The sequence below is a fragment of the Abramis brama genome, assembly GCF_963993115.1.
Source record: "Abramis brama genome assembly, chromosome: 7".
NCBI classification, from domain to species: domain Eukaryota; kingdom Metazoa; phylum Chordata; class Actinopteri; order Cypriniformes; family Leuciscidae; genus Abramis; species Abramis brama.
In genome coordinates this window covers 22,161,441-22,180,337 of record NC_139969.1, presented here as the reverse complement: position 1 = coordinate 22,180,337, position 18,897 = coordinate 22,161,441, and the positions used below count along the sequence as shown (strand labels likewise).

Genomic DNA, 18,897 nt, shown 5'->3' with positions numbered 1-18,897 from the left:
TGCTGGATTTACAGAAGCTAGTGTAGTCGAACGACCTTTGAACTCCAGTCTGAGTAGGTCATTGTTTGTGTTTTAATGCAGGACAGTGGCGATTACCCCTTGACCATTTCTGGCCCTTTGTGGAAGAAGTTTCGCTACAACTTCTGTGAGTTCATCTGCGTCCTGATCCGTCAGTGCCAGTACAGCATCATATACGATGAGTACATGATGGACACGGTCATTTCTTTGCTCACGGGTCTGTCGGACTCACAGGTCCGAGCCTTCAGACACACAAGCACTCTAGCAGGTAAACCCAAATTTGTAATTAGAAGCAATTATAAATCTGTTTTCAACAAAAAATTCTGCCAAAATAAAAGTTCTATGATTTAAGAATCTGAACAAGGAAATGAAGACAGCCATGAATATTAGTATTTTACTCATTTTATTGTTGCTCTGAAAGATAGATGATATTATTATTGTTATTATTATTAAATATGTGTTTTTTTATTTTAGTTCAACAGTATTAATACTATAGCTATATATTTCTTAATTGGTTTAATTTTTGTAATTTAATGAAATAAAAATATTTTAATAATAATAAATGTTAAATAGGTCTAGTCATATTTAACGGGTTCCATAAAAACAACAGTGTGAAAGTGGCCTAAGACAACTGAAGTAGAGAGAAATATTTTTAAAAAATGAGTTTGCACACCTGTCCTCAGCCATGAAGCTCATGACAGCTCTGGTGAACGTGGCTCTGAACCTGAGCATTAACCAGGACAACACACAGAGACAGTACGAAGCTGAACGCAACAAAATGGCGGGAAAGAGAGCCACCGAGAAGCTTGAACTCCTACTCCATAAGAGGAAAGAGGTATTACACCTTAAGCTCTCCTGTCTTTTCATTTATAAACCCTTATTCCTTTTTTGTAGACTGTTAGATTATAACCAGGTCCACATGAAATCCAACGCACAGAACTTCAGAGAAAGATCTTCCACAGAATTTAAATGAAGACAGAAAATGTGAAAAGTCAGATTGTGTCAATATATGGTCCCTGCTGATCATTTGCTCATATGAACAAACTTTCTCACCAGCTTCAAGAAAACCAAGATGAAATCGAAAACATGATGAACTCGATCTTCAAGGGAATCTTTGTTCATCGTTATAGGTGATCAAAGTTGTATCTTCTCACAATAATAGCGTTCATGTAGCTGTGAGTGTCTGATCTCATCTTCTGTGTGACTGGCAGAGATGCAATAGCTGAAATCAGAGCGATTTGTATAGAGGAAATCGGTGTGTGGATGAAAATGTACAGCGATGCCTTCCTGAACGACAGCTACCTGAAGTACGTGGGCTGGACGTTACACGACCGGGTACGCCATATCCGAACACACAAAGAGCAGCACTTTTGCCCCTGTAATACTTCATTTTCTGTGTATTAACATCAGCATTCTCCATTTCAAGCAAGGTGAAGTACGCTTGAAGTGTTTGAAAGCCTTACAAAACCTCTACACAAACCGTGAACTGTTTCCAAAACTCGAGCTCTTCACAAACCGCTTCAAGGTAAGAACGCAGTTCAGGAGAGGTATTTCAATACTCTGAATGTCTTTATGACGATACAATCTCTTCACAGGATCGGATCGTGTCTATGACGCTGGATAAAGAGTATGATGTGGCTGTGGAAGCCATTAGACTGGTCACACTAATCCTTCAGTGAGTGAAGCTCAAGATGATATCAAATGCTGAACATAACTGCAGTCTGGATGCTTTCCTCCATTCAATGTTCTTCATTTGTTCAGGGGTAGCGAGGACGCGCTGTCTAATGAAGACTGTGAGAATGTCTATCATCTGGTGTACTCCGCTCACAGGCCTGTGGCAGTGGCTGCTGGGGATTTTCTACATCGAAAGTGAGCCAGCTTGCGTACTTTCTCTGTAAAATAAACTTGGCTTTTGTCTGATTATTTATTTATTTAATGTTTTATTTTATTTCATTTTAAATTTAATTAGTATGTATTATTTTATTTTTGTGTCCTCTTTCTATGCTGCGTCATGTGTAGGTTGTTCAGCAGACATGATCCTCAGGCGGAGGAGGCTCTGGCTAAACGCAGGGGCAGGAGCAGCCCAAACGGAAACCTCATTCGCATGCTAGTGCTCTTCTTTCTGGAGAGTGAGGTAAGGCCACACCTGATGATCAGCTGCTTATGATGAATTATGATTGGTTAACACAATATTTGTCTCCTGAGGTGTCACTAGAATTCAGCTAGTTTAGTTTATATTGGTCAGAATCTCTTGTATCAGAGCTCACACGGTGTACGTGTGTTTTGTGTTTCCAGCTGCATGAACATGCTGCCTATCTAGTGGACAGTTTGTGGGAGAGCTCTCAGGAGCTGTTGAAGGACTGGGAGTGCATGACCGAACTGCTGCTGGAGGAGCCAGTGCAGGGCGAGGAGGGTACGGTACCTGAGAGGGGTTTCACTACTGCACATAGTAGATCATAGTAGATTGAAAGCATAGTAGAGAGTAGGGCTAGTTGTCATAAAAGGCTTCATCCCAAAAACCTTTGCGTTTTCAAATGAAAGTCTAACTAGCCACGTTTCCATTACCCTTCAAATTGCGCAAATTCAAATTGCGAATTGAAAATACGCCCAATGGAATCACATACATTTCGCAAAAACTCCCATTTATCACAAAAAAAAAAAACGTTTTTACGCTCGCATGAGGTGGTTTTTCAGGCAATTCGAAAAAGAAATATTCTGACGTAGATGACGTGGTATGTTTCAACAGAATACAAGACAGAGTTCTTTATTAAATTCATATAAGACCAAAGAGTTACAGGAATAATGGATTCTAAACCTCAAATAATTGCCACAATCAAGACCTCGAAGCAGATAGGAGGGAGAAACACCCAGAAACTCCTCATATGTGCCACTCAAGTATAATAAGGGTCGTTCCTTACCATTAATGCTTTGAAAACACACATACATCTCCTTCGATTAATAATAATGGCTAGTGCAGTGGCTGGGATATAGTACATAAGCACACCAACGTCCGTTACCATGGTTTTTGGAATGATTTTACTTATCGCGAGAGGAAAAAATTAAGTTTTAGTTGCATAACATTGGTTAATGGAAACGCCGTCATTTCGCAATAGTTTTTTGTCGACATTTAGAAAAAATCGCAAAAGTTTTGCGCAAATCTGTAATGGAAACGTGCCTACTGTTTATGTTGGTTTTAAAGACAGTTCAAAACTCTTGTCATTATTTGTTTTATGTTACATAATTGGTTCACTGTTTAAATTTAAACATCCTATTAATTATTGGCTTTACAGATAATGACACGTTCCATTGTGACGACTTACACTGTGTAGTGTGAAAACATGCTAAGCTACATGTTTCATGAACTCTATCTTTTTTAACTAGGCAGTAAATGTTCTCTTCTTGGCTTTTTTGAAGCTGAAATTTGATGATATACACTACCTTTCAAAATGTAATTTTTTTAAATAAATTAATACTTTTATTTAGCAAGGATGCATTAAATTGAACTTGTTATTCATCAAAGAATCCTTAAAAAAAGTGTCAAAAATATTATAGCAGCACAACTGTTTTTGACATTGATAGTAATAATAAATGTTTCTTGAACACCAAATCAACATATTAAAATGATTTCTGAAGGATCATGTGACACTGAAGACTAGAGTATTGATGCTGAAAATTCAGCTTTGCCATCACAATATTTTGAAATATAATAAAATATAAAAAAGTTTATTTGAACTATTTTAACATTGTTAACCTCACTGTTTTTACTGTATTTTATCCTTGGTGAGCAATGAGCATAAGAGACTTCTTTTGAAAATATTAAAACATTTTTACAGACCCTAATCATTTGAATGGTAGTGTATGTTGATGCAAAAAATCACTTTGAAAAATAAACTCACTCACCCTGAGAAATATTCACTAGAGTTAAAGGTGCCCATCATCCATATTATCTCTCCTATTTCGGAGCCATGTTTCGTGTCTGTGTAAAATGCACATATCTACCCTTATATTCTCCTAAATCGCCAAATATGTGCATGTGCACCATAAGCACGGCTCTATCTCTCTGATTCTCTGTTTGTCTTCAGTGTTGTCAGACAGGCAGGAGGGTTCGCTGATCGAGCTTACTGTCTGTACTATTCGTCAGGCTGCTGAGGCCCATCCTCCTGTGGGGAGAGGGACTGGGAAGAGGGTAAGACCTTTATCTCACAAGCATTTTATTATAAACCATTTTTGCCATCAGTGTTTAGTTTAGTCTGTCTTGTTGTATAGGTCTTGACTGCGAAGGAAAGGAAGATGCAGATTGATGACAAAAACAAATTAACAGAGCACTTCATCATGGCTCTTCCCATGTTACTCTCAAAAGTAGGATGAAAAGTCTTCTGTTTTCACGAAAAGTCTTCTGTTTTCATCATAAACGGCTCATTCATATGCTGATAAACACGTTTTCCACTCACAGTACCAGACAGATGCAGAGAAAGTAGCCAACCTCCTACAGATCCCGCAATACTTTGACCTGGATGTGTACAGTGCTGGGAGAATGGAGAAGGTAGGCTGTTTCTCCAGCTGGATCTCAATGAACGCTGGAATTTCATTCCCCGTTAGCTGATAGACTGAATTTGAATGTTCCAGCACTTGGACGCATTGCTCAAGCAGATCAAGTTTGTGGTGGAGAAGCACACGGACACGGAGGTGCTGGAGGCCTGCAGTAAGACCTACAGTATCCTGTGCAGTGAGGAGTACACCATCATGAACCGCGTTGACATCGCCCGCAGTCAGCTCATCGATGAACTAACCGACCGCTTCAACCACTCGGTGGAAGAGCTGCTGCAGGCGGTGAGGGCTCTGTGGAGGTGATGGACAGATTTAGAGAGATTGTTAAAGAATTAATTCAGTTACAAAAGATAATCAGAAAAATTACAAATCTGACGTTATTTAATCAGCCTCATGTCATCCGAAACTTTTATGCTGTTATTTTTTTAAATTGCAGCTCTTTTCCATACAGCAGTGGTTCATAGTGTAGTGACGACAGCTGAAAAGTGCATCAAAAATGTGTCATAAATAATATGATGGCTTTGTGTGAGGAACGGACTGAATTTTTTTCATTATTCACCGATTATTCACTGCAACCAAATGAGCAATTCAGTGAGTTGAACTCAACAGCTTTTTTGAGCTGGCTATGATCCAGTTCACAAATTTGACCGATCAACTCGAATTTCAACATGTATGGCTTCAGAAACCTTGGTAAAAATCATGAGTCTTATATATAGACTACTTTTATGGGGCTTTTTGATGTTTTTTTTGTACCATTTTTGGTGGTTGAAGGATTAGTTCACCCAAAAATGAAATTTCTGTCATTAATTACTCACCCTCATATCGTTCCAAAACCGTGAGACCTTCGTCCATCTTCGGAACACAAATTAAGATATTTTTGATGAAATCCGAGAGTTTTCTGTCCCTTCATAGACTGCAACATTATTACCACTTTCAGGCCAAGAAAGGTAGTAAAGACATCGTTAAAATAGTCCTTGTGACTACCGTGATGGAGTAATGATGTAGTGATGAACCGTAATGTTATGAAGCAACGAGTATACTTTTTGTGCGCAAAATCATTCCCTCTTTTAAAAACTCTGAGGCTGTTATTAGCTGAAGTAGAGTTGGTGAACGACCGTGTATGATTCTGAGATTTGTGTCAGGGTCGCTGATCAAACTGAATGTCTGCCTCATTTACAGGGGGAAGAGGCGGATGACGACGACATCTACAACGTTCTCTCCACTCTAAAGAGACTCACAGCCTTTCACAAGTACGCTGCTGTCTTGTTAAATTACGGTGAAAACGAAAGTTACTTCTGTCCACTTGGAGTCATTGAGTGCTAATTAACAAGCAATGTGTCCTTCTCATCTCTCCATCAGTGCTCATGACTTGACCAGATGGGATTTGTTTGGGAACTGCTACAGGTTGCTAAGGACGGGAATAGAGCAGGGCTCTATGCCAGAGCAGGTGCGTCTGTTGCAGATATGAGATGGAGGAATCTCATAAAGCCTGTCAAGAACGTTACATTTCAACACAATTAATTGCATTATGACATTAGTTTCATAACAGTTCTCAGTACTGTAGTTCTCAGTACTGTAATAAAAAAGCAGCATTATTTTATTTAAATTAAGTATCTATACATCGTGTTTAGTATTTATACATTGTGGAAGTTTTTGTTGCCTGTAATTTACAAAATTTTACAAAACAGTCTCAAAAATGGATGCTTTTTATTAGAGTATGGAGAATTGCACATTAAATATTGATTTATTTCAGAATATCTATCTATCTATCTATTTTCTGATTTTTTCCCCATTTGATTTTAGATTTATTTTTTCTCTCTCTCCGTGAGATTCACCCAGTTATTGAAGATTTTCTGGTGACTAATGCAGATTTCCTGTAGATCATGTTATGTCCTGAAGCTGAGTGTGTTTCATTGTGTGGTTTGTAGATAGCAGTGCAGGCTCTTCAGTGTTCTCATTACTCTATGCTGTGGCAGCTGGTGAAAATCACAGAGGGATCTCCATCCAAGGTCTGTGAGGCATCTATTTAATGCCTTATTATTTAGCAGGTGGTTTTGAATACAAACTGATTATTGCAGCTTTCAACCAAAAACAATTTTTCTGTTCGATTTCAGGATGATCTTCTTGCATTACGGAGGGTTGTCAAATCTTTTCTAGCTGTGTGCCAGCAGTGTTTATCAAACGTTAACACGCCAGTTAAAGAGCAGGTAAGCTAAAGACCTTCATCCTTTCATTCAGGAGCGATGTGCCTGTGCAAGAGTCATTCACCTGCCCCTTTCTTCCGCCCAGGCGTTCATGCTGTTATGCGACCTGCTGATGATCTTCAGTCACCAGCTCACCACAGGGGCCAGAGAGGGTCTGCAACCTCTGGTCTTCAATCCAGACAGCACCCTACAGAACGAGCTGCTCAACTTCATCCTAGACCATGTGTTTATTGACCAGGATGATGAGAATCAGAGCATAGGTGAGCCTACAGACAGTGTTAATGATGTGTTAAATTAAAAATTCAAAATATAATGTGTTTGTTGGAAAACATTTGCACGTGTGTGTGCACGTGCATGCGTATAGTTTGTGAATGAGACCCAGTGAATAAGATGGATGTATCCAATGGGATATCCGTCAGATACTGTGCAGATGTAAGAGGCTTTTCAATAATGTTTTGAAGTCTAGCTGATGCGTTTTCATGTTTTTTTTCATAGAGGGTGACGAGGAGGATGAAGCTAACAAGATTGAGGCCTTACACAAGAGGAGGAACCTTCTAGCTGCCTTCAGTAAACTCATCATTTATGATATAGTAGACATGCCAGCTGCTGCAGATATCTTCAAACACTACATGAAGGTAAGACAGCCAGTCATCACCTTACCTGACGTGTCCACTGGAGTGGAAGAAATCTTGTGGGGTTGTCTTTTATTTCTGCATCGCCAAATTATACATATACTTTTGTCCAATCACAATGATGAAAGCATTCAAAATTTTTATTAAAATCAAGCGTAGCATCAGATCTGGCAGGTCACGTTAGTCAAGCTCGCATCAGCTGACTCTCAGCTGATCCACGTCTACCTATAGGAATACGACGCCTATCACTGTATACATAAGCTCCTTATCTTAGTATTATCAGCAGCTATCGCGTTTCTCAGGAGATAATTACCCTCCTCCATCCCCAGCTCCTCTCGTCAGTCAGGATTGGCCCTGAATCAGACTAAAATTCTCTAATTATGTTGTACATTAGAATTAATTAATGATATCTGCAATACATTCATGTTGGTTCTGTTCTGTTTACCCTAAGGGGGGTTATTGTGCTCTCCCTGCTCTTATCCATGCTAGGCTGCATGGATGCACAGGGAGTTCTTGCCCAGAACAGAACCATACCGCCAATCTTAACTATATGCTAATTGTCAATCGTATTCGACGATAGTGGTCCTGACAGAACCTATTGTACTGATTTGCCGCTGTCTAGTGTTCTAGTGTTAAGTTGAACATCTCTTAACATCTGTTTTGTTAACCACAATCCCCCCACGCTGCTCACCTCCCATAGAAAATGAAGTGAAGGTGTCTGCTGTTCTCTGCTCCAGCGAACAGATATATTACTTAAACTGTTACGCCAACAAACATTCTGCTTTCTCTACTTGTAAATTACTTGCAGTACTACAACGATTATGGAGACATCATCAAGGAGACGCTAAGTAAGACCAGACAGACGGACAAAATACTGTGTGCCAAGACACTCATTCTGAGCTTACAGCAGGTGAGATGACAGCTTCCATTTTGAGGGATATTCTGGCATAAGATGAACATGATATTCGCATTATCATTTTAATCATATGATAATTGTAATAATCCTGTTGTTATTTCTGTTCTTCAGCTCTTTAATGAGCTGATCCAGGATCAGGGGCCTAACTTAGACAGGACCTCATCTCATGTGAGCGGCATTAAGGAATTGGCTCGTCGATTTGCCCTCACCTTTGGCTTGGACCAGATCAAAACCAGAGAAGCTGTGGCCACACTGCACAAGTAACTTCTGTTTCATGTTTGAATTATTACTCATCAAACACCAAATAAACCTCTTCTTTATTGTACCTCTCACAAATATTTTTGCTGTATTCAGAGATGGGATTGAGTTTGCCTTTAAGTATCAGAATCCTAAAGGACCGGAGTATCCCCCTCCGAATCTGGCCTTCCTTGAGGTTCTCTGTGAATTTTCTTCCAAACTACTTCGCCAAGACAAGAAAACAGTGTAAGTTGGTCTAAAGAGCGCTTTGTTTAAAATGTTTGTTTTTTTATGCTTATATGTTTGAGCGCTGCCTTGCTTTTAGTAATAGAGACTCTGACTGTGCATTAGAACATATCTTTCACTGAGTAAAATTTTCATTGAATGGAACCTTTGAGAACCTGAATAGAAACATTGTATTATAAGGTATTAAAAAAGAAAAACGTATAAAACTATAAAAGATATAGAATTCTTATATTATTTTAATTATACATGTCGTTTTTTTTGTGTTCTCTCTTTGCCTGTACAGGCACTCATTAATTATATAAATAATAAGAGAGAAATATGTGTGTGTGTGTATATATTTGGCTGCGCAACAGTATATGATCACGCTATCATTCATTCAAGTGCTATTAAACCATTCAAAAGACGCAAAAAAGATCTTAAAACTTTAATGTTACGATGCGATTAATTCGTTATTAATTGATTAATTAGATTAATTAATTGATTAACACTTCCCGTGCCCCTGACATAGTATATATGTTTGTGCCATTGTGTTTTCTCTTTGACTATACAGGCACTCGTATCTTGAAAAGTTCATGACAGAGCAGATGATGGAGAGACGGGAGGACATCTGGCTGCCGCTCATCTCCTACAGGAACTCTCTGTTGACGGGCGGAGATGAAGATCGCATGTCCATCACCAGCGGCAGCAGCAGCAGCAAAGCCGGCTCCATACGAAGCAAGAAGGGCCGTCCGCCCCTGCACAAGAAACGCATCGAGGGTGAGGATGCCAGTAGATGTAACCATACTAGTATAAGACGGGAGAACAGTGGGTTGGTTCAGTTGACTAAGATGCCTAAAAGTAAGCAGTCATGGGCTGTTTTGTGTGTGCTGTCGTGGTTCTGCAGAGGAGAGTGTGGAGGGCTCTTGGATGATGAGGAATGACACCCTACAGACCCCTGGAGCCCTGCAGACACCCCAGCTCACCTCCACCGTGCTCCGAGAGAACCCTCGACAAGCTGCTGAACTCCTCCCTGACCAGGACTCTGAGCCCGGGTCTGAATCCGACTATATTCATAAGTAAGTGACCAATCTTAAAATACACTACATGGTTAAAAGAATGCAGACACTTAAGCAACGCATCCATTTCATTTTTAAAACCATGAGCATTAATATGAAGTTATTCCACCATTTTGGCCATGCTGTGAATCTAATGTTGTTTTTAGTGTTATTTTAGTATTATTTATATACTATTATATTTTTTGATTAACTTTTATTTCGATTTTTTTAGTTTTAAGAGTTTTACATTTTAGTGCAAGTTTGTCATCTTATGTGCTTTTTAATTTTTATTATTTGATCAATATTTCTATTTAGCTTTATTTATTACTTAAAATTATTCTAATTCAGTTAGCTGCCAAAGCATTGTTTCTCATTTTAATATTTAAAAATTATTTTAGTTTACAATAACAACACTTGATTTATGTCAACTAGTATGTGCCACAGTATTATGTGGTTTTCCCCTTGATTAGTCCTCAGATGCAGATGTCCTGGCTTGGCCAGCAGAAGATGGACGAGGTCAACAGGAAGGAACGCACAGCCATGAACTACATGAAGGCCCGTAGCGGAGGAGTACGACAGACTGTGTACGTGGAGAAACGCGTGTGGGATGTTAAACAAAGGAGGAAAGTGCTGTAGTAAATGTTACTTTGATTTCTCTACTCTAGACGCGGTCTCATGGAGGACGACGCAGAGCCCATCTTTGAGGATGTCATGATGTCGTCTCGAGGACAGCTGGAAGACATGAGTGAGGAATTTGAGGACACCATGGTCATTGATCTGGTAAGGTTCAAGCTGATGACTCCACAATGACACACACAGACTATCCCGAGGGACATGTTTAAGTCCGCTTCACACTTCTAAGAGCCCTCCAAAAATTAACCCCTGGTAAATCATCTATATCATGAGACATTAGCAATTTGTATTTTGCTTACAAATGACCGTCAGTGGATAAAGACTCTCTTTCCACCATAATGGTGTAGTTACATTGCCCAGCACTTATAGATGATACTACTAAGTGTCTCAGAATACTTGTGTAATTAAATATAGAAACAAAAGTGTTAATTACATTGTCTTAAATCCTGTGCAGCCTCCATCCAGGAACAGGCGGGAGAGAGCCGAGCTAAGACCGGACTTCTTTGACTCTGCAGCCATGATTGAGGACGAGTCGGTAAGAACGAGTCGCTATTTGCTAAAGCTTTCAAATCATTATTCTTCAAGATAAAACCAAACATTGCATTATGGCTTAGTGTGATTATCAAATCGCAAAGGCTTTAATTCAACTAAATAAATATATATGATGCACGTTTCAGCATGGCACAGCATGTTTCCCATGATCCGATGTTTTCAGCGGCAAGTAAATGCCGCTCCACACAAATTCTTTCTCTGCGAGCGCCACATCACAGTAACGTGCATTCGAAAACGCAACGAACCAACCATTTTCCCAAATTTCTATTGAGAATCGTTTTTTAAAAATATGTTGTCAACAAAAGAGAAGCTTTAAGGTTTAACATTTGAAAGCAAAGAAATTTTGCAATTTTACAGCTGAACTATATTTTACAGCAAAATATTACAATGGTAATATTTATTTTAATATTATCATTTAGTAATAATAATATATTATTTATTCGATTTATAATATAGTCACACTGATATATAATCACAAAATGTTGCCAAATCGTGCAGCCCTACAGACAAAAAAACTTTTTTAAATCACAATTTATCTCAGAAAAAGCACAATGAAAAATTTCCCCAAATCATGCAGTCCCAATTATCACCTGATTATTATTATATATATATATTTTTTTTTTGTCAGGGTTTCACGATGCCCATGTTTTGAGGTGCCACAACAGCTGGAAAAAGAGCTTTGCCATCAAGAGACATGAAAGAGACATTCACAAAGGAGCGGAAGCACTGGTGATGAGGTTGAGTGATTCTGGAGCGAACTCTCCACTCTTTTATCAGACGTCACAGAGAAGCTTTTATTCATCCACAGATTATTTTAACAGTCCAATCAGGTCACATATGGTGAATTGTTCTGTCAAACAGGTTCTTCATAAGCTCATCTGAATCGCACTGGATGGGATTTACATCATGGTACAGATCTATCATGTAAGAATGTACGGTCCCATATGTTCAAGATGTACATATTTGTGTTTATCCATCCTACTATGTAGATGCCCTGTACAGTTAGATTATGAAGTTGTTTTTAATATCAGGTCAACGAACTTATTCTTCCACCAAAAAAAAGCAGTATTAAACATTGGTAAATCTTCAATCGGTCTAATTTACATATAAATAACACTTAACAGTTTTCAATAGGCATAATTATGGTAAATGACAAAGGAAGGTGAGAAAAGAGTGTTAAAAATGCAGTTAATATTGTCAGAGAGCCAAAAAATCTCTGTGTGTGACACAGTTGTCCTGAAGGGGGCGTTACATGTTGTGTATTTTGGCTTTCAGAAACATTTGAATGGTCAGTATTTTATTTCCAGTAGATTTAGGTGAGGTTTATTTGTGTGAAATGTCTATACGGCAGGGTTTTCATCAGTTACTCTTGTCCGGATCAAACAGCAGATGCTGTTGTGCCGTGTTTGAGCGAGGCCCGTTCAAGTATTGCCTCTGTTGAAGTGCTCTATGGTCCTGTGCTCTCATAAAGTGAAATGTTATACTGTCAAGAACACGAGTTTCCCATGATCGTCATTACTCCCCACCCTGAGCCCCGGTTAGTTTTGCTAGTGTACCTGTAAATTGTACATTTTCAATATAAAATGGTTTTCTTTTGTACGACCTAGAAATGATGTACCACTTTCCCTTTTAATGGAAAACTGTTCTAAAACTTTTCTTCAGTGAACTTATGGAAAACTCACTTTTTCAGAAAATAAATAAATATGTAATCATGAACCGTGGGAGTGTTTTATTGACTTGAGAATGTTTAAATAACGACATAATGCATACGAGTGGGAATAAGGCACAAGGAACCATGTGTAAAAACATGATATTCTCTCCAGTCTAACCACAGTTGTGAAATGCTATAAAATTAGTGTTGAGATTTATAAGGGAATGTTAGCGTGTTTTTTCCAGGGGTTGGTCTGTTTCTTGCTGGCGAGCACCTCCAGATCTCTACAGATCCTCTTGCGTGTGGTTGAGGGCTGAATGATATCATCCACAAAGCCTGTGAAACACATTCAATGTTATACACACATGTAGCAGGAGAACCGAGCACATCTGTATGTATTGCAGTGATGACAAACCTCACTGGTACTGTGAAGATTAATGTATATTGTGTCTGTTAATAATAAAAATGTTCTGTGCACCTCTGACAGCAGCGGGAAAGGGATTGGCAAACTTCTCCACATATTCAGCTTCAGCCTTGGCTTGATTCTCCTTTCCTCTGAAGATGATCTGAACTGCACCCTTAAAAATGAAATGATGTATTATGTAGCACATTACATAAATATAGGGTTTCACACTTTATTCACATCTATTTTCATGATTTGTCCAGTTATTACGAATCTTTAAAAAATTCAATTGTCAAATTTGGAGCCGAAGAAATACCTATGCAGTAAAAACAATAGTTTTCTGTTGTAATATATTTCAAAAATGTAATTTATTCAAAGCTGAATTTGTCAGCATCACATGATCCTTCAGAAATTATTCTAATATGCTGATTTGCTGCAAAAAAACAGATTTCTTATCAATGTTAAAAACAGTTTTTGTGGATTCTTTGATGAATATAAATTTTAATATTTCACAATTACTGTTTATCGTCTTTTGATCAAATAAATGCTGTTGAGCATAAGATATTTTTTAAAAGCGTATAAAATCTTAATTATTCCAAACTTTTGACTGATTCAGTGAGCAAAATATTGTGGAGATACCACTGATAATATGTCTCAATTATTATTTTCAATTCATTTGAAATAGAAATATGTTGTAACATACATGTCTTTACAGTCACTTTTGATCAATTTAATGCATCCTTAAACTCTTACTGCCCCCCCCAAAAAAAATAATATTATATGGCTAATTCATTATAGGAATATCAATGAGCATCATTGTTGCTTTAGCGTCACTAATGAACACCCAGCAGAAATATTTATAGTTTGTACTTTAAACAGTCAACATATGATATGATCTGTGCTATCCAAACTCTGAGTCAGCAGCACCTGTTACTCAACTCACAGCTTGAGCCTCCAGCTTAGAAATGAAACGAGTAGAAGGGACATTCACAAGCAGCTTAATCACTAAAGAGAGCCAAGCATAGTGATCATTGCTGCTGTAAGAGTATATCTGGGCTGAAGCTCTCTGAACGCTCTCATGTCCATCTGATACTCCTCTGCACTGGTTACAGGATAAAGAATTTCTTAAATCTAGCTTCTTGGACAAATCTATTTATATATATATAGCCCACAAAATATTTAGCCATCCTGAGATTTAAATACAGCTCAATGGTAGGTTTGGCTTTAAGCTCTTAAATGCACTGGAAAGCCCCATAATTCACCCACAATGCCTATTATGCAAGTGCATTGGCCATGACACTTGTTTCAGCTCATTAGTCTTCAGTTTTACCTTTGCACCCATCACTGCGACCTCAGCGGATGGCCAGGCATAGTTGACGTCTCCTCTCAAATGTTTGGAACTCATCACATCATAAGCACCTCCATATGCCTGAAGACAGGACACACAGGATTCAGCAGACAAGCTAGTTAGAACCATCCACACACACAAGCATCATTCTGCCTCCTACCTTCCTAGTGATGACAGTGATTTTTGGAACTGTGGCCTCGGCAAAAGCATACAGCAGTTTGGCTCCGTGTCTGATGATGCCTCCGTACTCTTGAGCTGTGCCTGTGGAAACACGGAACGTTTCTGTCAGTATTTTATTTAAAAAGGGAAATGCATGTTGGCGATTTAGGCTACAATGATTTCGAGGTTAGGATAATATAAAGTCTCCAGACACCTGGCAGGAATCCAGGCACATCCACAAATGTGATGATGGGAATGTTGAAGGCGTCACAGAAACGAACAAAGCGAGCCCCTTTAACAGATGAATTTATGTCCAAACAGCCTAAAATATACAAGAAAAAAAGGACATAAATAATGTGAAATGTATGTTTATATAATATGTAAGAATATTTTACATGTAATATCCGCTACTGTTCAGAAGTTTTAAAAGAAGTCTCTTTTGCTCACCAAGGCTGCATTTATTTGATTGAAAATGTAGTAAAACAGTAATATTGTGAAATATTATTACAACTTCAAATAACTGCTTTCTCTTGTAATATAATTTAAAATGTAATTTATTCCTGTAATGGCAAAGCTGAATGTTAAGCATCATTACTCCAGTCTTCAGTGTCACATGATCATTCAGAAATCATTCTAATATGTTGATTTGCTGCTCAAGAAACATTTGTTGAAAACAATTGTGCTACTTAATATTTTTGCGGAAACCATGGTCATTTTTTTTCAGGATTTTTTGATGAATTGAAATTGAAATAGTTCAAATTTTTTTTTTTTAACAATGTAAAAGAATTTACTTTTGATCAATTTAAAGTGTGAATAAAAGTATAAAATAAAAGTACAAAATAAAAGAATCACCCACCAGATGCCACTTTTGGCTGGTTTCCCACTATGCCTACAGTCCGACCATTCATCCTGGCAAATCCCACCACAATATTTTTGGCGTAGCTGGGCATAATCTCAAAGAATTCTCTCTCGTCTACTATCTGTAAGAGTGAAGTGACAATCATAAGCACTACCTGATGAGTTTTTGCATGACTTTTTGAATTGTTTGTTCACTAAAGATGCACATACACCATGAACGATGTCCAGCATGTCATAAGCTTTAGTGGTTTCAAAAGGAACGACAGTGTCCAAACCAGGAACCAGCCGGTCGCTGAAGAAAACAAATCGACATGATAGCAGCAGACTGACAAAAGCTGGTCAAGATAAGTTGATAAAGAAAGAATTATTTTACAAAAACAGTTTCTCACCGAGGATCGTGGCACTCAATGACTGGAGATGGATCTTTGTTGCTCAGTGGGAGAAAGTTGAAAAAGTCTCGCAAGTTCAGAAGGGCATCAATGTCATTCTCAAAGGCCCGATGAGCAACACCTGAAAGAAAACAAAAAGCTCTTTATATTACAAGAAAGCCAAGATAATCTTTAGTCAGATTAGAGAACAAATACTTTTAAAAAAAACTGTTCAAACGCCAAAAACAACTTGATAAAACACATTCTGATGTATTCACAGACTAAATGGATAGACCTACCCGACACAGTGGTGTGGGTTTTTGCTCCACCTAGCTCCTCCTGGGTAACATCCTCGTTTGTTACAGATTTCACCACATCTGGGCCTGTGATAAAAAGGTAGGAGGTGTCCTGCAAACACAGGTTCAAGTTTTTCATTATAAATTGGTGTGCCAGCAGGGACCTGATTCTAAAATTAAATATACACAATAAATCTGAATTCAAATGCAATATGCATTTATACTCTAAACTTTTCTTTTCTTACCTTTACCATGAAGGTAAAGTCTGTCAGAGCAGGCGAGTACACGGCACCACCTGCACACGGGCCCATGATGAGAGAGATCTGAGGAACTACACCTGAGGCCATCACATTCCGCTGAAGAGCAAATACCATTGTGCAGAGTTAGTCCTGGAATATATGTCCGCTACCATTCAAACGTTTGGGGTCAGTATGATTTTTTTATTCATATTTTTATTCAGCAAGGAGGCATTAAATTGATCAAAAGTGGAAGTAAAGACATTTATGCTACAAAAAAAAATAATTTTTTTTTAAATAAACACTGTTCTCATGAACTTTCTATTCATCAAAGAAACCTGACAAACAAAAATATTAAGCAGCTGTTTTTGACACTGATAATAATAAGAAATGTTTCTTGAGCAGCAAAATCACCATATTAGATTGATTTCTGAAGGATCATGTGACACTGAAGACTGAAGTAATGATGCAGAAAATTCAGCTTCGCCTTCACAGGAATATATTACATTTTAAAATATGAAATATTTCAAAATTTTACTGTTTTACTGTATTTTTGATCAAATAAATGCAGCCTAGGTGAGCATAAGAGAACAGTAAAAAAATATATATTATCAAGCCCAAACTTTTGAATGGTAGTGTATGTATCAAATATATAGCTGTGGTCAGCTATTCAGTTTACCAAGAATATGTCAGCATATCCTGCAAGGGACTCGACGCCTTCCTGAATGCGGGCTCCACCAGAGTCATTGAGACCGATTACTGGGGCTCCGACCATCATAGCCTGGTCCATGATCTAGGAATTAAAACGCAGTGATTTAACTGTTTGACAGAATTGTGCCTATGCATTTTTTTTAAGACTTTAGTCAGATCCAAACCTGACCAGTCTCACCTTGCAGATCTTCTGAGCATGAGCCCCAGATAAACTCCCTCCGAACACGGTGAAGTCCTGTGGACAGAGGAGCATTTCACTCATGACAAGAGAATGGAGAGATTCAAATAAAACATTTTAATGTTGCAAACCTATGGTCAAAAGCTAGTATCATACCTGGCTGAAAACATAGACCAGTCTTCCATTGATTCTTCCCTGTCCGGTCACTACACTGTCTCCTGGGTACTGAAAACAAAGATCATGTGTCATTAGTGTCCTTCATCTACAAGTGTTAAAAATAACAATGGGTGATGCTAACATTTACTGTGCTGTTATAGACATCAAATCGTAACTAAAAATTTCTTCGTGAAATTTGAGCTGTCACCAAATCTCTTCTCCTTACTGTATTAGTAAATATGCACGTTTTAAAACATTTGAAATATATAACAATAAAAGCTGGCCTTTTTTATTACAGGTATATTTATTAGAAATGTATTAACACTTAAACCATTATAATTTCAAGACAATAATAAAGGCCCTCATATCTCAGCTGGCATGTACGTCTGTAATATAAATAAAATAGTTTGTTGACATACATCTTTTTTAGTGTAGCATTTTATTTTTAGAGTAGTATTTTAATTAATAATATGTTCATTTAACTCATTTTAAACAATTTATGGCTTATTGTGGGGGCCCTGGTTGAGAAGCACTGACTTAAAACTCTTTATATTTGGTTAAAAGGTTGTTTAAAGGTATTTTAAAAGCGTCCGTTTCATAGAATGACACAATGTTGCATTTGCATTCACTCGAGAGTAAAGACATTGAACGCTGTTGTTATTTCATAACTTATGACATGGAAAAATGTGAATATTTCTGCATTCAGTATGAAGTTTCTTTGACCTGCGAGGTGGAGGTGACATACCTTATTATGATCTGCCTCCATGCCGAAGTCCGAACAGCGATGCTCCACAAACATGTCATACTCCACGAACGAGTCCTGGTCCAGCAAGAGCTCCACTCTCTCTCTCGCTGTCAGTTTACCCTGCGCACAGGCATTACGCAGCTCTTCTCGGATTGTTGTGCTTTCACTTATGTCAACTGCATTCATTCTGCAGAAGGTTTTCATAACTTACCCTTTTGTGCTGTGCAGCTACCCTCAGCTGCCCTCCTCCTATAAGCGCTGCATTTCGCTTCTCCTCAATTCTCTCCTGCACAGACAGATGACCGACAGAATAGCATCTTGCATTTTGCAGTACTTTCGATTGGGTAATTGCTCCAGCGACTGCGCCGTACGGAATCTGACCTACACTTTTAAAAGAACATTTTAGGCCATGTAATAGTCCCAGACTACTTCTCATTAACGTGTAGGTCGCCATCACTGCTATACTGAGGACACAGCAGGACAGACGCTGTCGGAAACCCCTATCGGTGTCTTCAGCCAATCAGCAACAATCGCTTACTTTTCAGAACCAATTACTACTCGGTTAGCTAAGAGGGCGTGAGTGAGTGAGCCAATCACTGCAGAGGTCTGCGTTTTTAGGCGAACTTGATAGATGTAGTCCATATTAATGTCAACAATGATAAACTACAGTTCCCAACTGCTACCCAGCGGTAATGAGAATCGCATTTGAACAAATGTAACGTTAGATTCCTAAATGCATTTGAAAAAAATAAAGATGAATAAAGGCTA

The 18,897-nt window shown here is 38.3% G+C and overlaps 2 protein-coding genes across 3 annotated transcripts in view; one reads left to right on the top strand and one right to left on the bottom strand.

Moving 5' to 3' along the window:
* Positions 1-12,736, top strand: part of stag1a (STAG1 cohesin complex component a) — a 46,135-nt gene extending 33,399 nt beyond the window's left edge. Inside the window, exons 7-34 of one of the 2 annotated variants that reach the window (XR_014607195.1) lie at positions 82-286; positions 702-853; positions 1,075-1,148; positions 1,230-1,353; positions 1,445-1,543; positions 1,614-1,693; positions 1,780-1,887; positions 2,038-2,152; positions 2,314-2,431; positions 4,101-4,204; positions 4,285-4,377; positions 4,472-4,561; positions 4,645-4,848; positions 5,746-5,816; positions 5,926-6,013; positions 6,495-6,575; positions 6,681-6,773; positions 6,856-7,030; positions 7,266-7,405; positions 8,211-8,312; positions 8,430-8,578; positions 8,673-8,801; positions 9,352-9,557; positions 9,647-9,856; positions 10,306-10,419; positions 10,501-10,615; positions 10,923-11,003; positions 11,649-12,736. Coding sequence is in view for 1 of the 2 variants with exons in the window: in XM_084120504.1 (XP_083976630.1) it covers positions 82-286; positions 702-853; positions 1,075-1,148; positions 1,230-1,353; positions 1,445-1,543; positions 1,614-1,693; positions 1,780-1,887; positions 2,038-2,152; positions 2,314-2,431; positions 4,101-4,204; positions 4,285-4,377; positions 4,472-4,561; positions 4,645-4,848; positions 5,746-5,816; positions 5,926-6,013; positions 6,495-6,575; positions 6,681-6,773; positions 6,856-7,030; positions 7,266-7,405; positions 8,211-8,312; positions 8,430-8,578; positions 8,673-8,801; positions 9,352-9,557; positions 9,685-9,856; positions 10,306-10,419; positions 10,501-10,615; positions 10,923-11,003; positions 11,649-11,672 (3,306 nt within the window). In the remaining variant the exon portion in view is untranslated. The remainder of the gene's footprint in view (positions 1-81; positions 287-701; positions 854-1,074; positions 1,149-1,229; positions 1,354-1,444; positions 1,544-1,613; positions 1,694-1,779; positions 1,888-2,037; positions 2,153-2,313; positions 2,432-4,100; positions 4,205-4,284; positions 4,378-4,471; positions 4,562-4,644; positions 4,849-5,745; positions 5,817-5,925; positions 6,014-6,494; positions 6,576-6,680; positions 6,774-6,855; positions 7,031-7,265; positions 7,406-8,210; positions 8,313-8,429; positions 8,579-8,672; positions 8,802-9,351; positions 9,558-9,646; positions 9,857-10,305; positions 10,420-10,500; positions 10,616-10,922; positions 11,004-11,648) is intronic. The other variant, XM_084120504.1, reaches the window with a different exon arrangement.
* Positions 12,735-18,629, bottom strand: pccb (propionyl-CoA carboxylase subunit beta). Its single transcript, XM_084120505.1, has 15 exons — positions 18,341-18,629; positions 18,130-18,249; positions 17,385-17,453; positions 17,229-17,285; positions 17,019-17,132; positions 16,349-16,459; positions 16,107-16,215; positions 15,829-15,949; positions 15,650-15,731; positions 15,438-15,561; positions 14,796-14,903; positions 14,583-14,683; positions 14,405-14,503; positions 13,150-13,249; positions 12,735-13,007 (listed from the first exon to the last, which is right to left on the bottom strand). The coding sequence occupies exons 1-15, from the start codon at positions 18,581-18,583 to the stop codon at positions 12,886-12,888; spliced, it is 1,680 nt and encodes a 559-aa protein (XP_083976631.1). The 5' UTR covers positions 18,584-18,629; the 3' UTR covers positions 12,735-12,885.
* Positions 18,630-18,897: the final 268 nt, after the last annotated feature.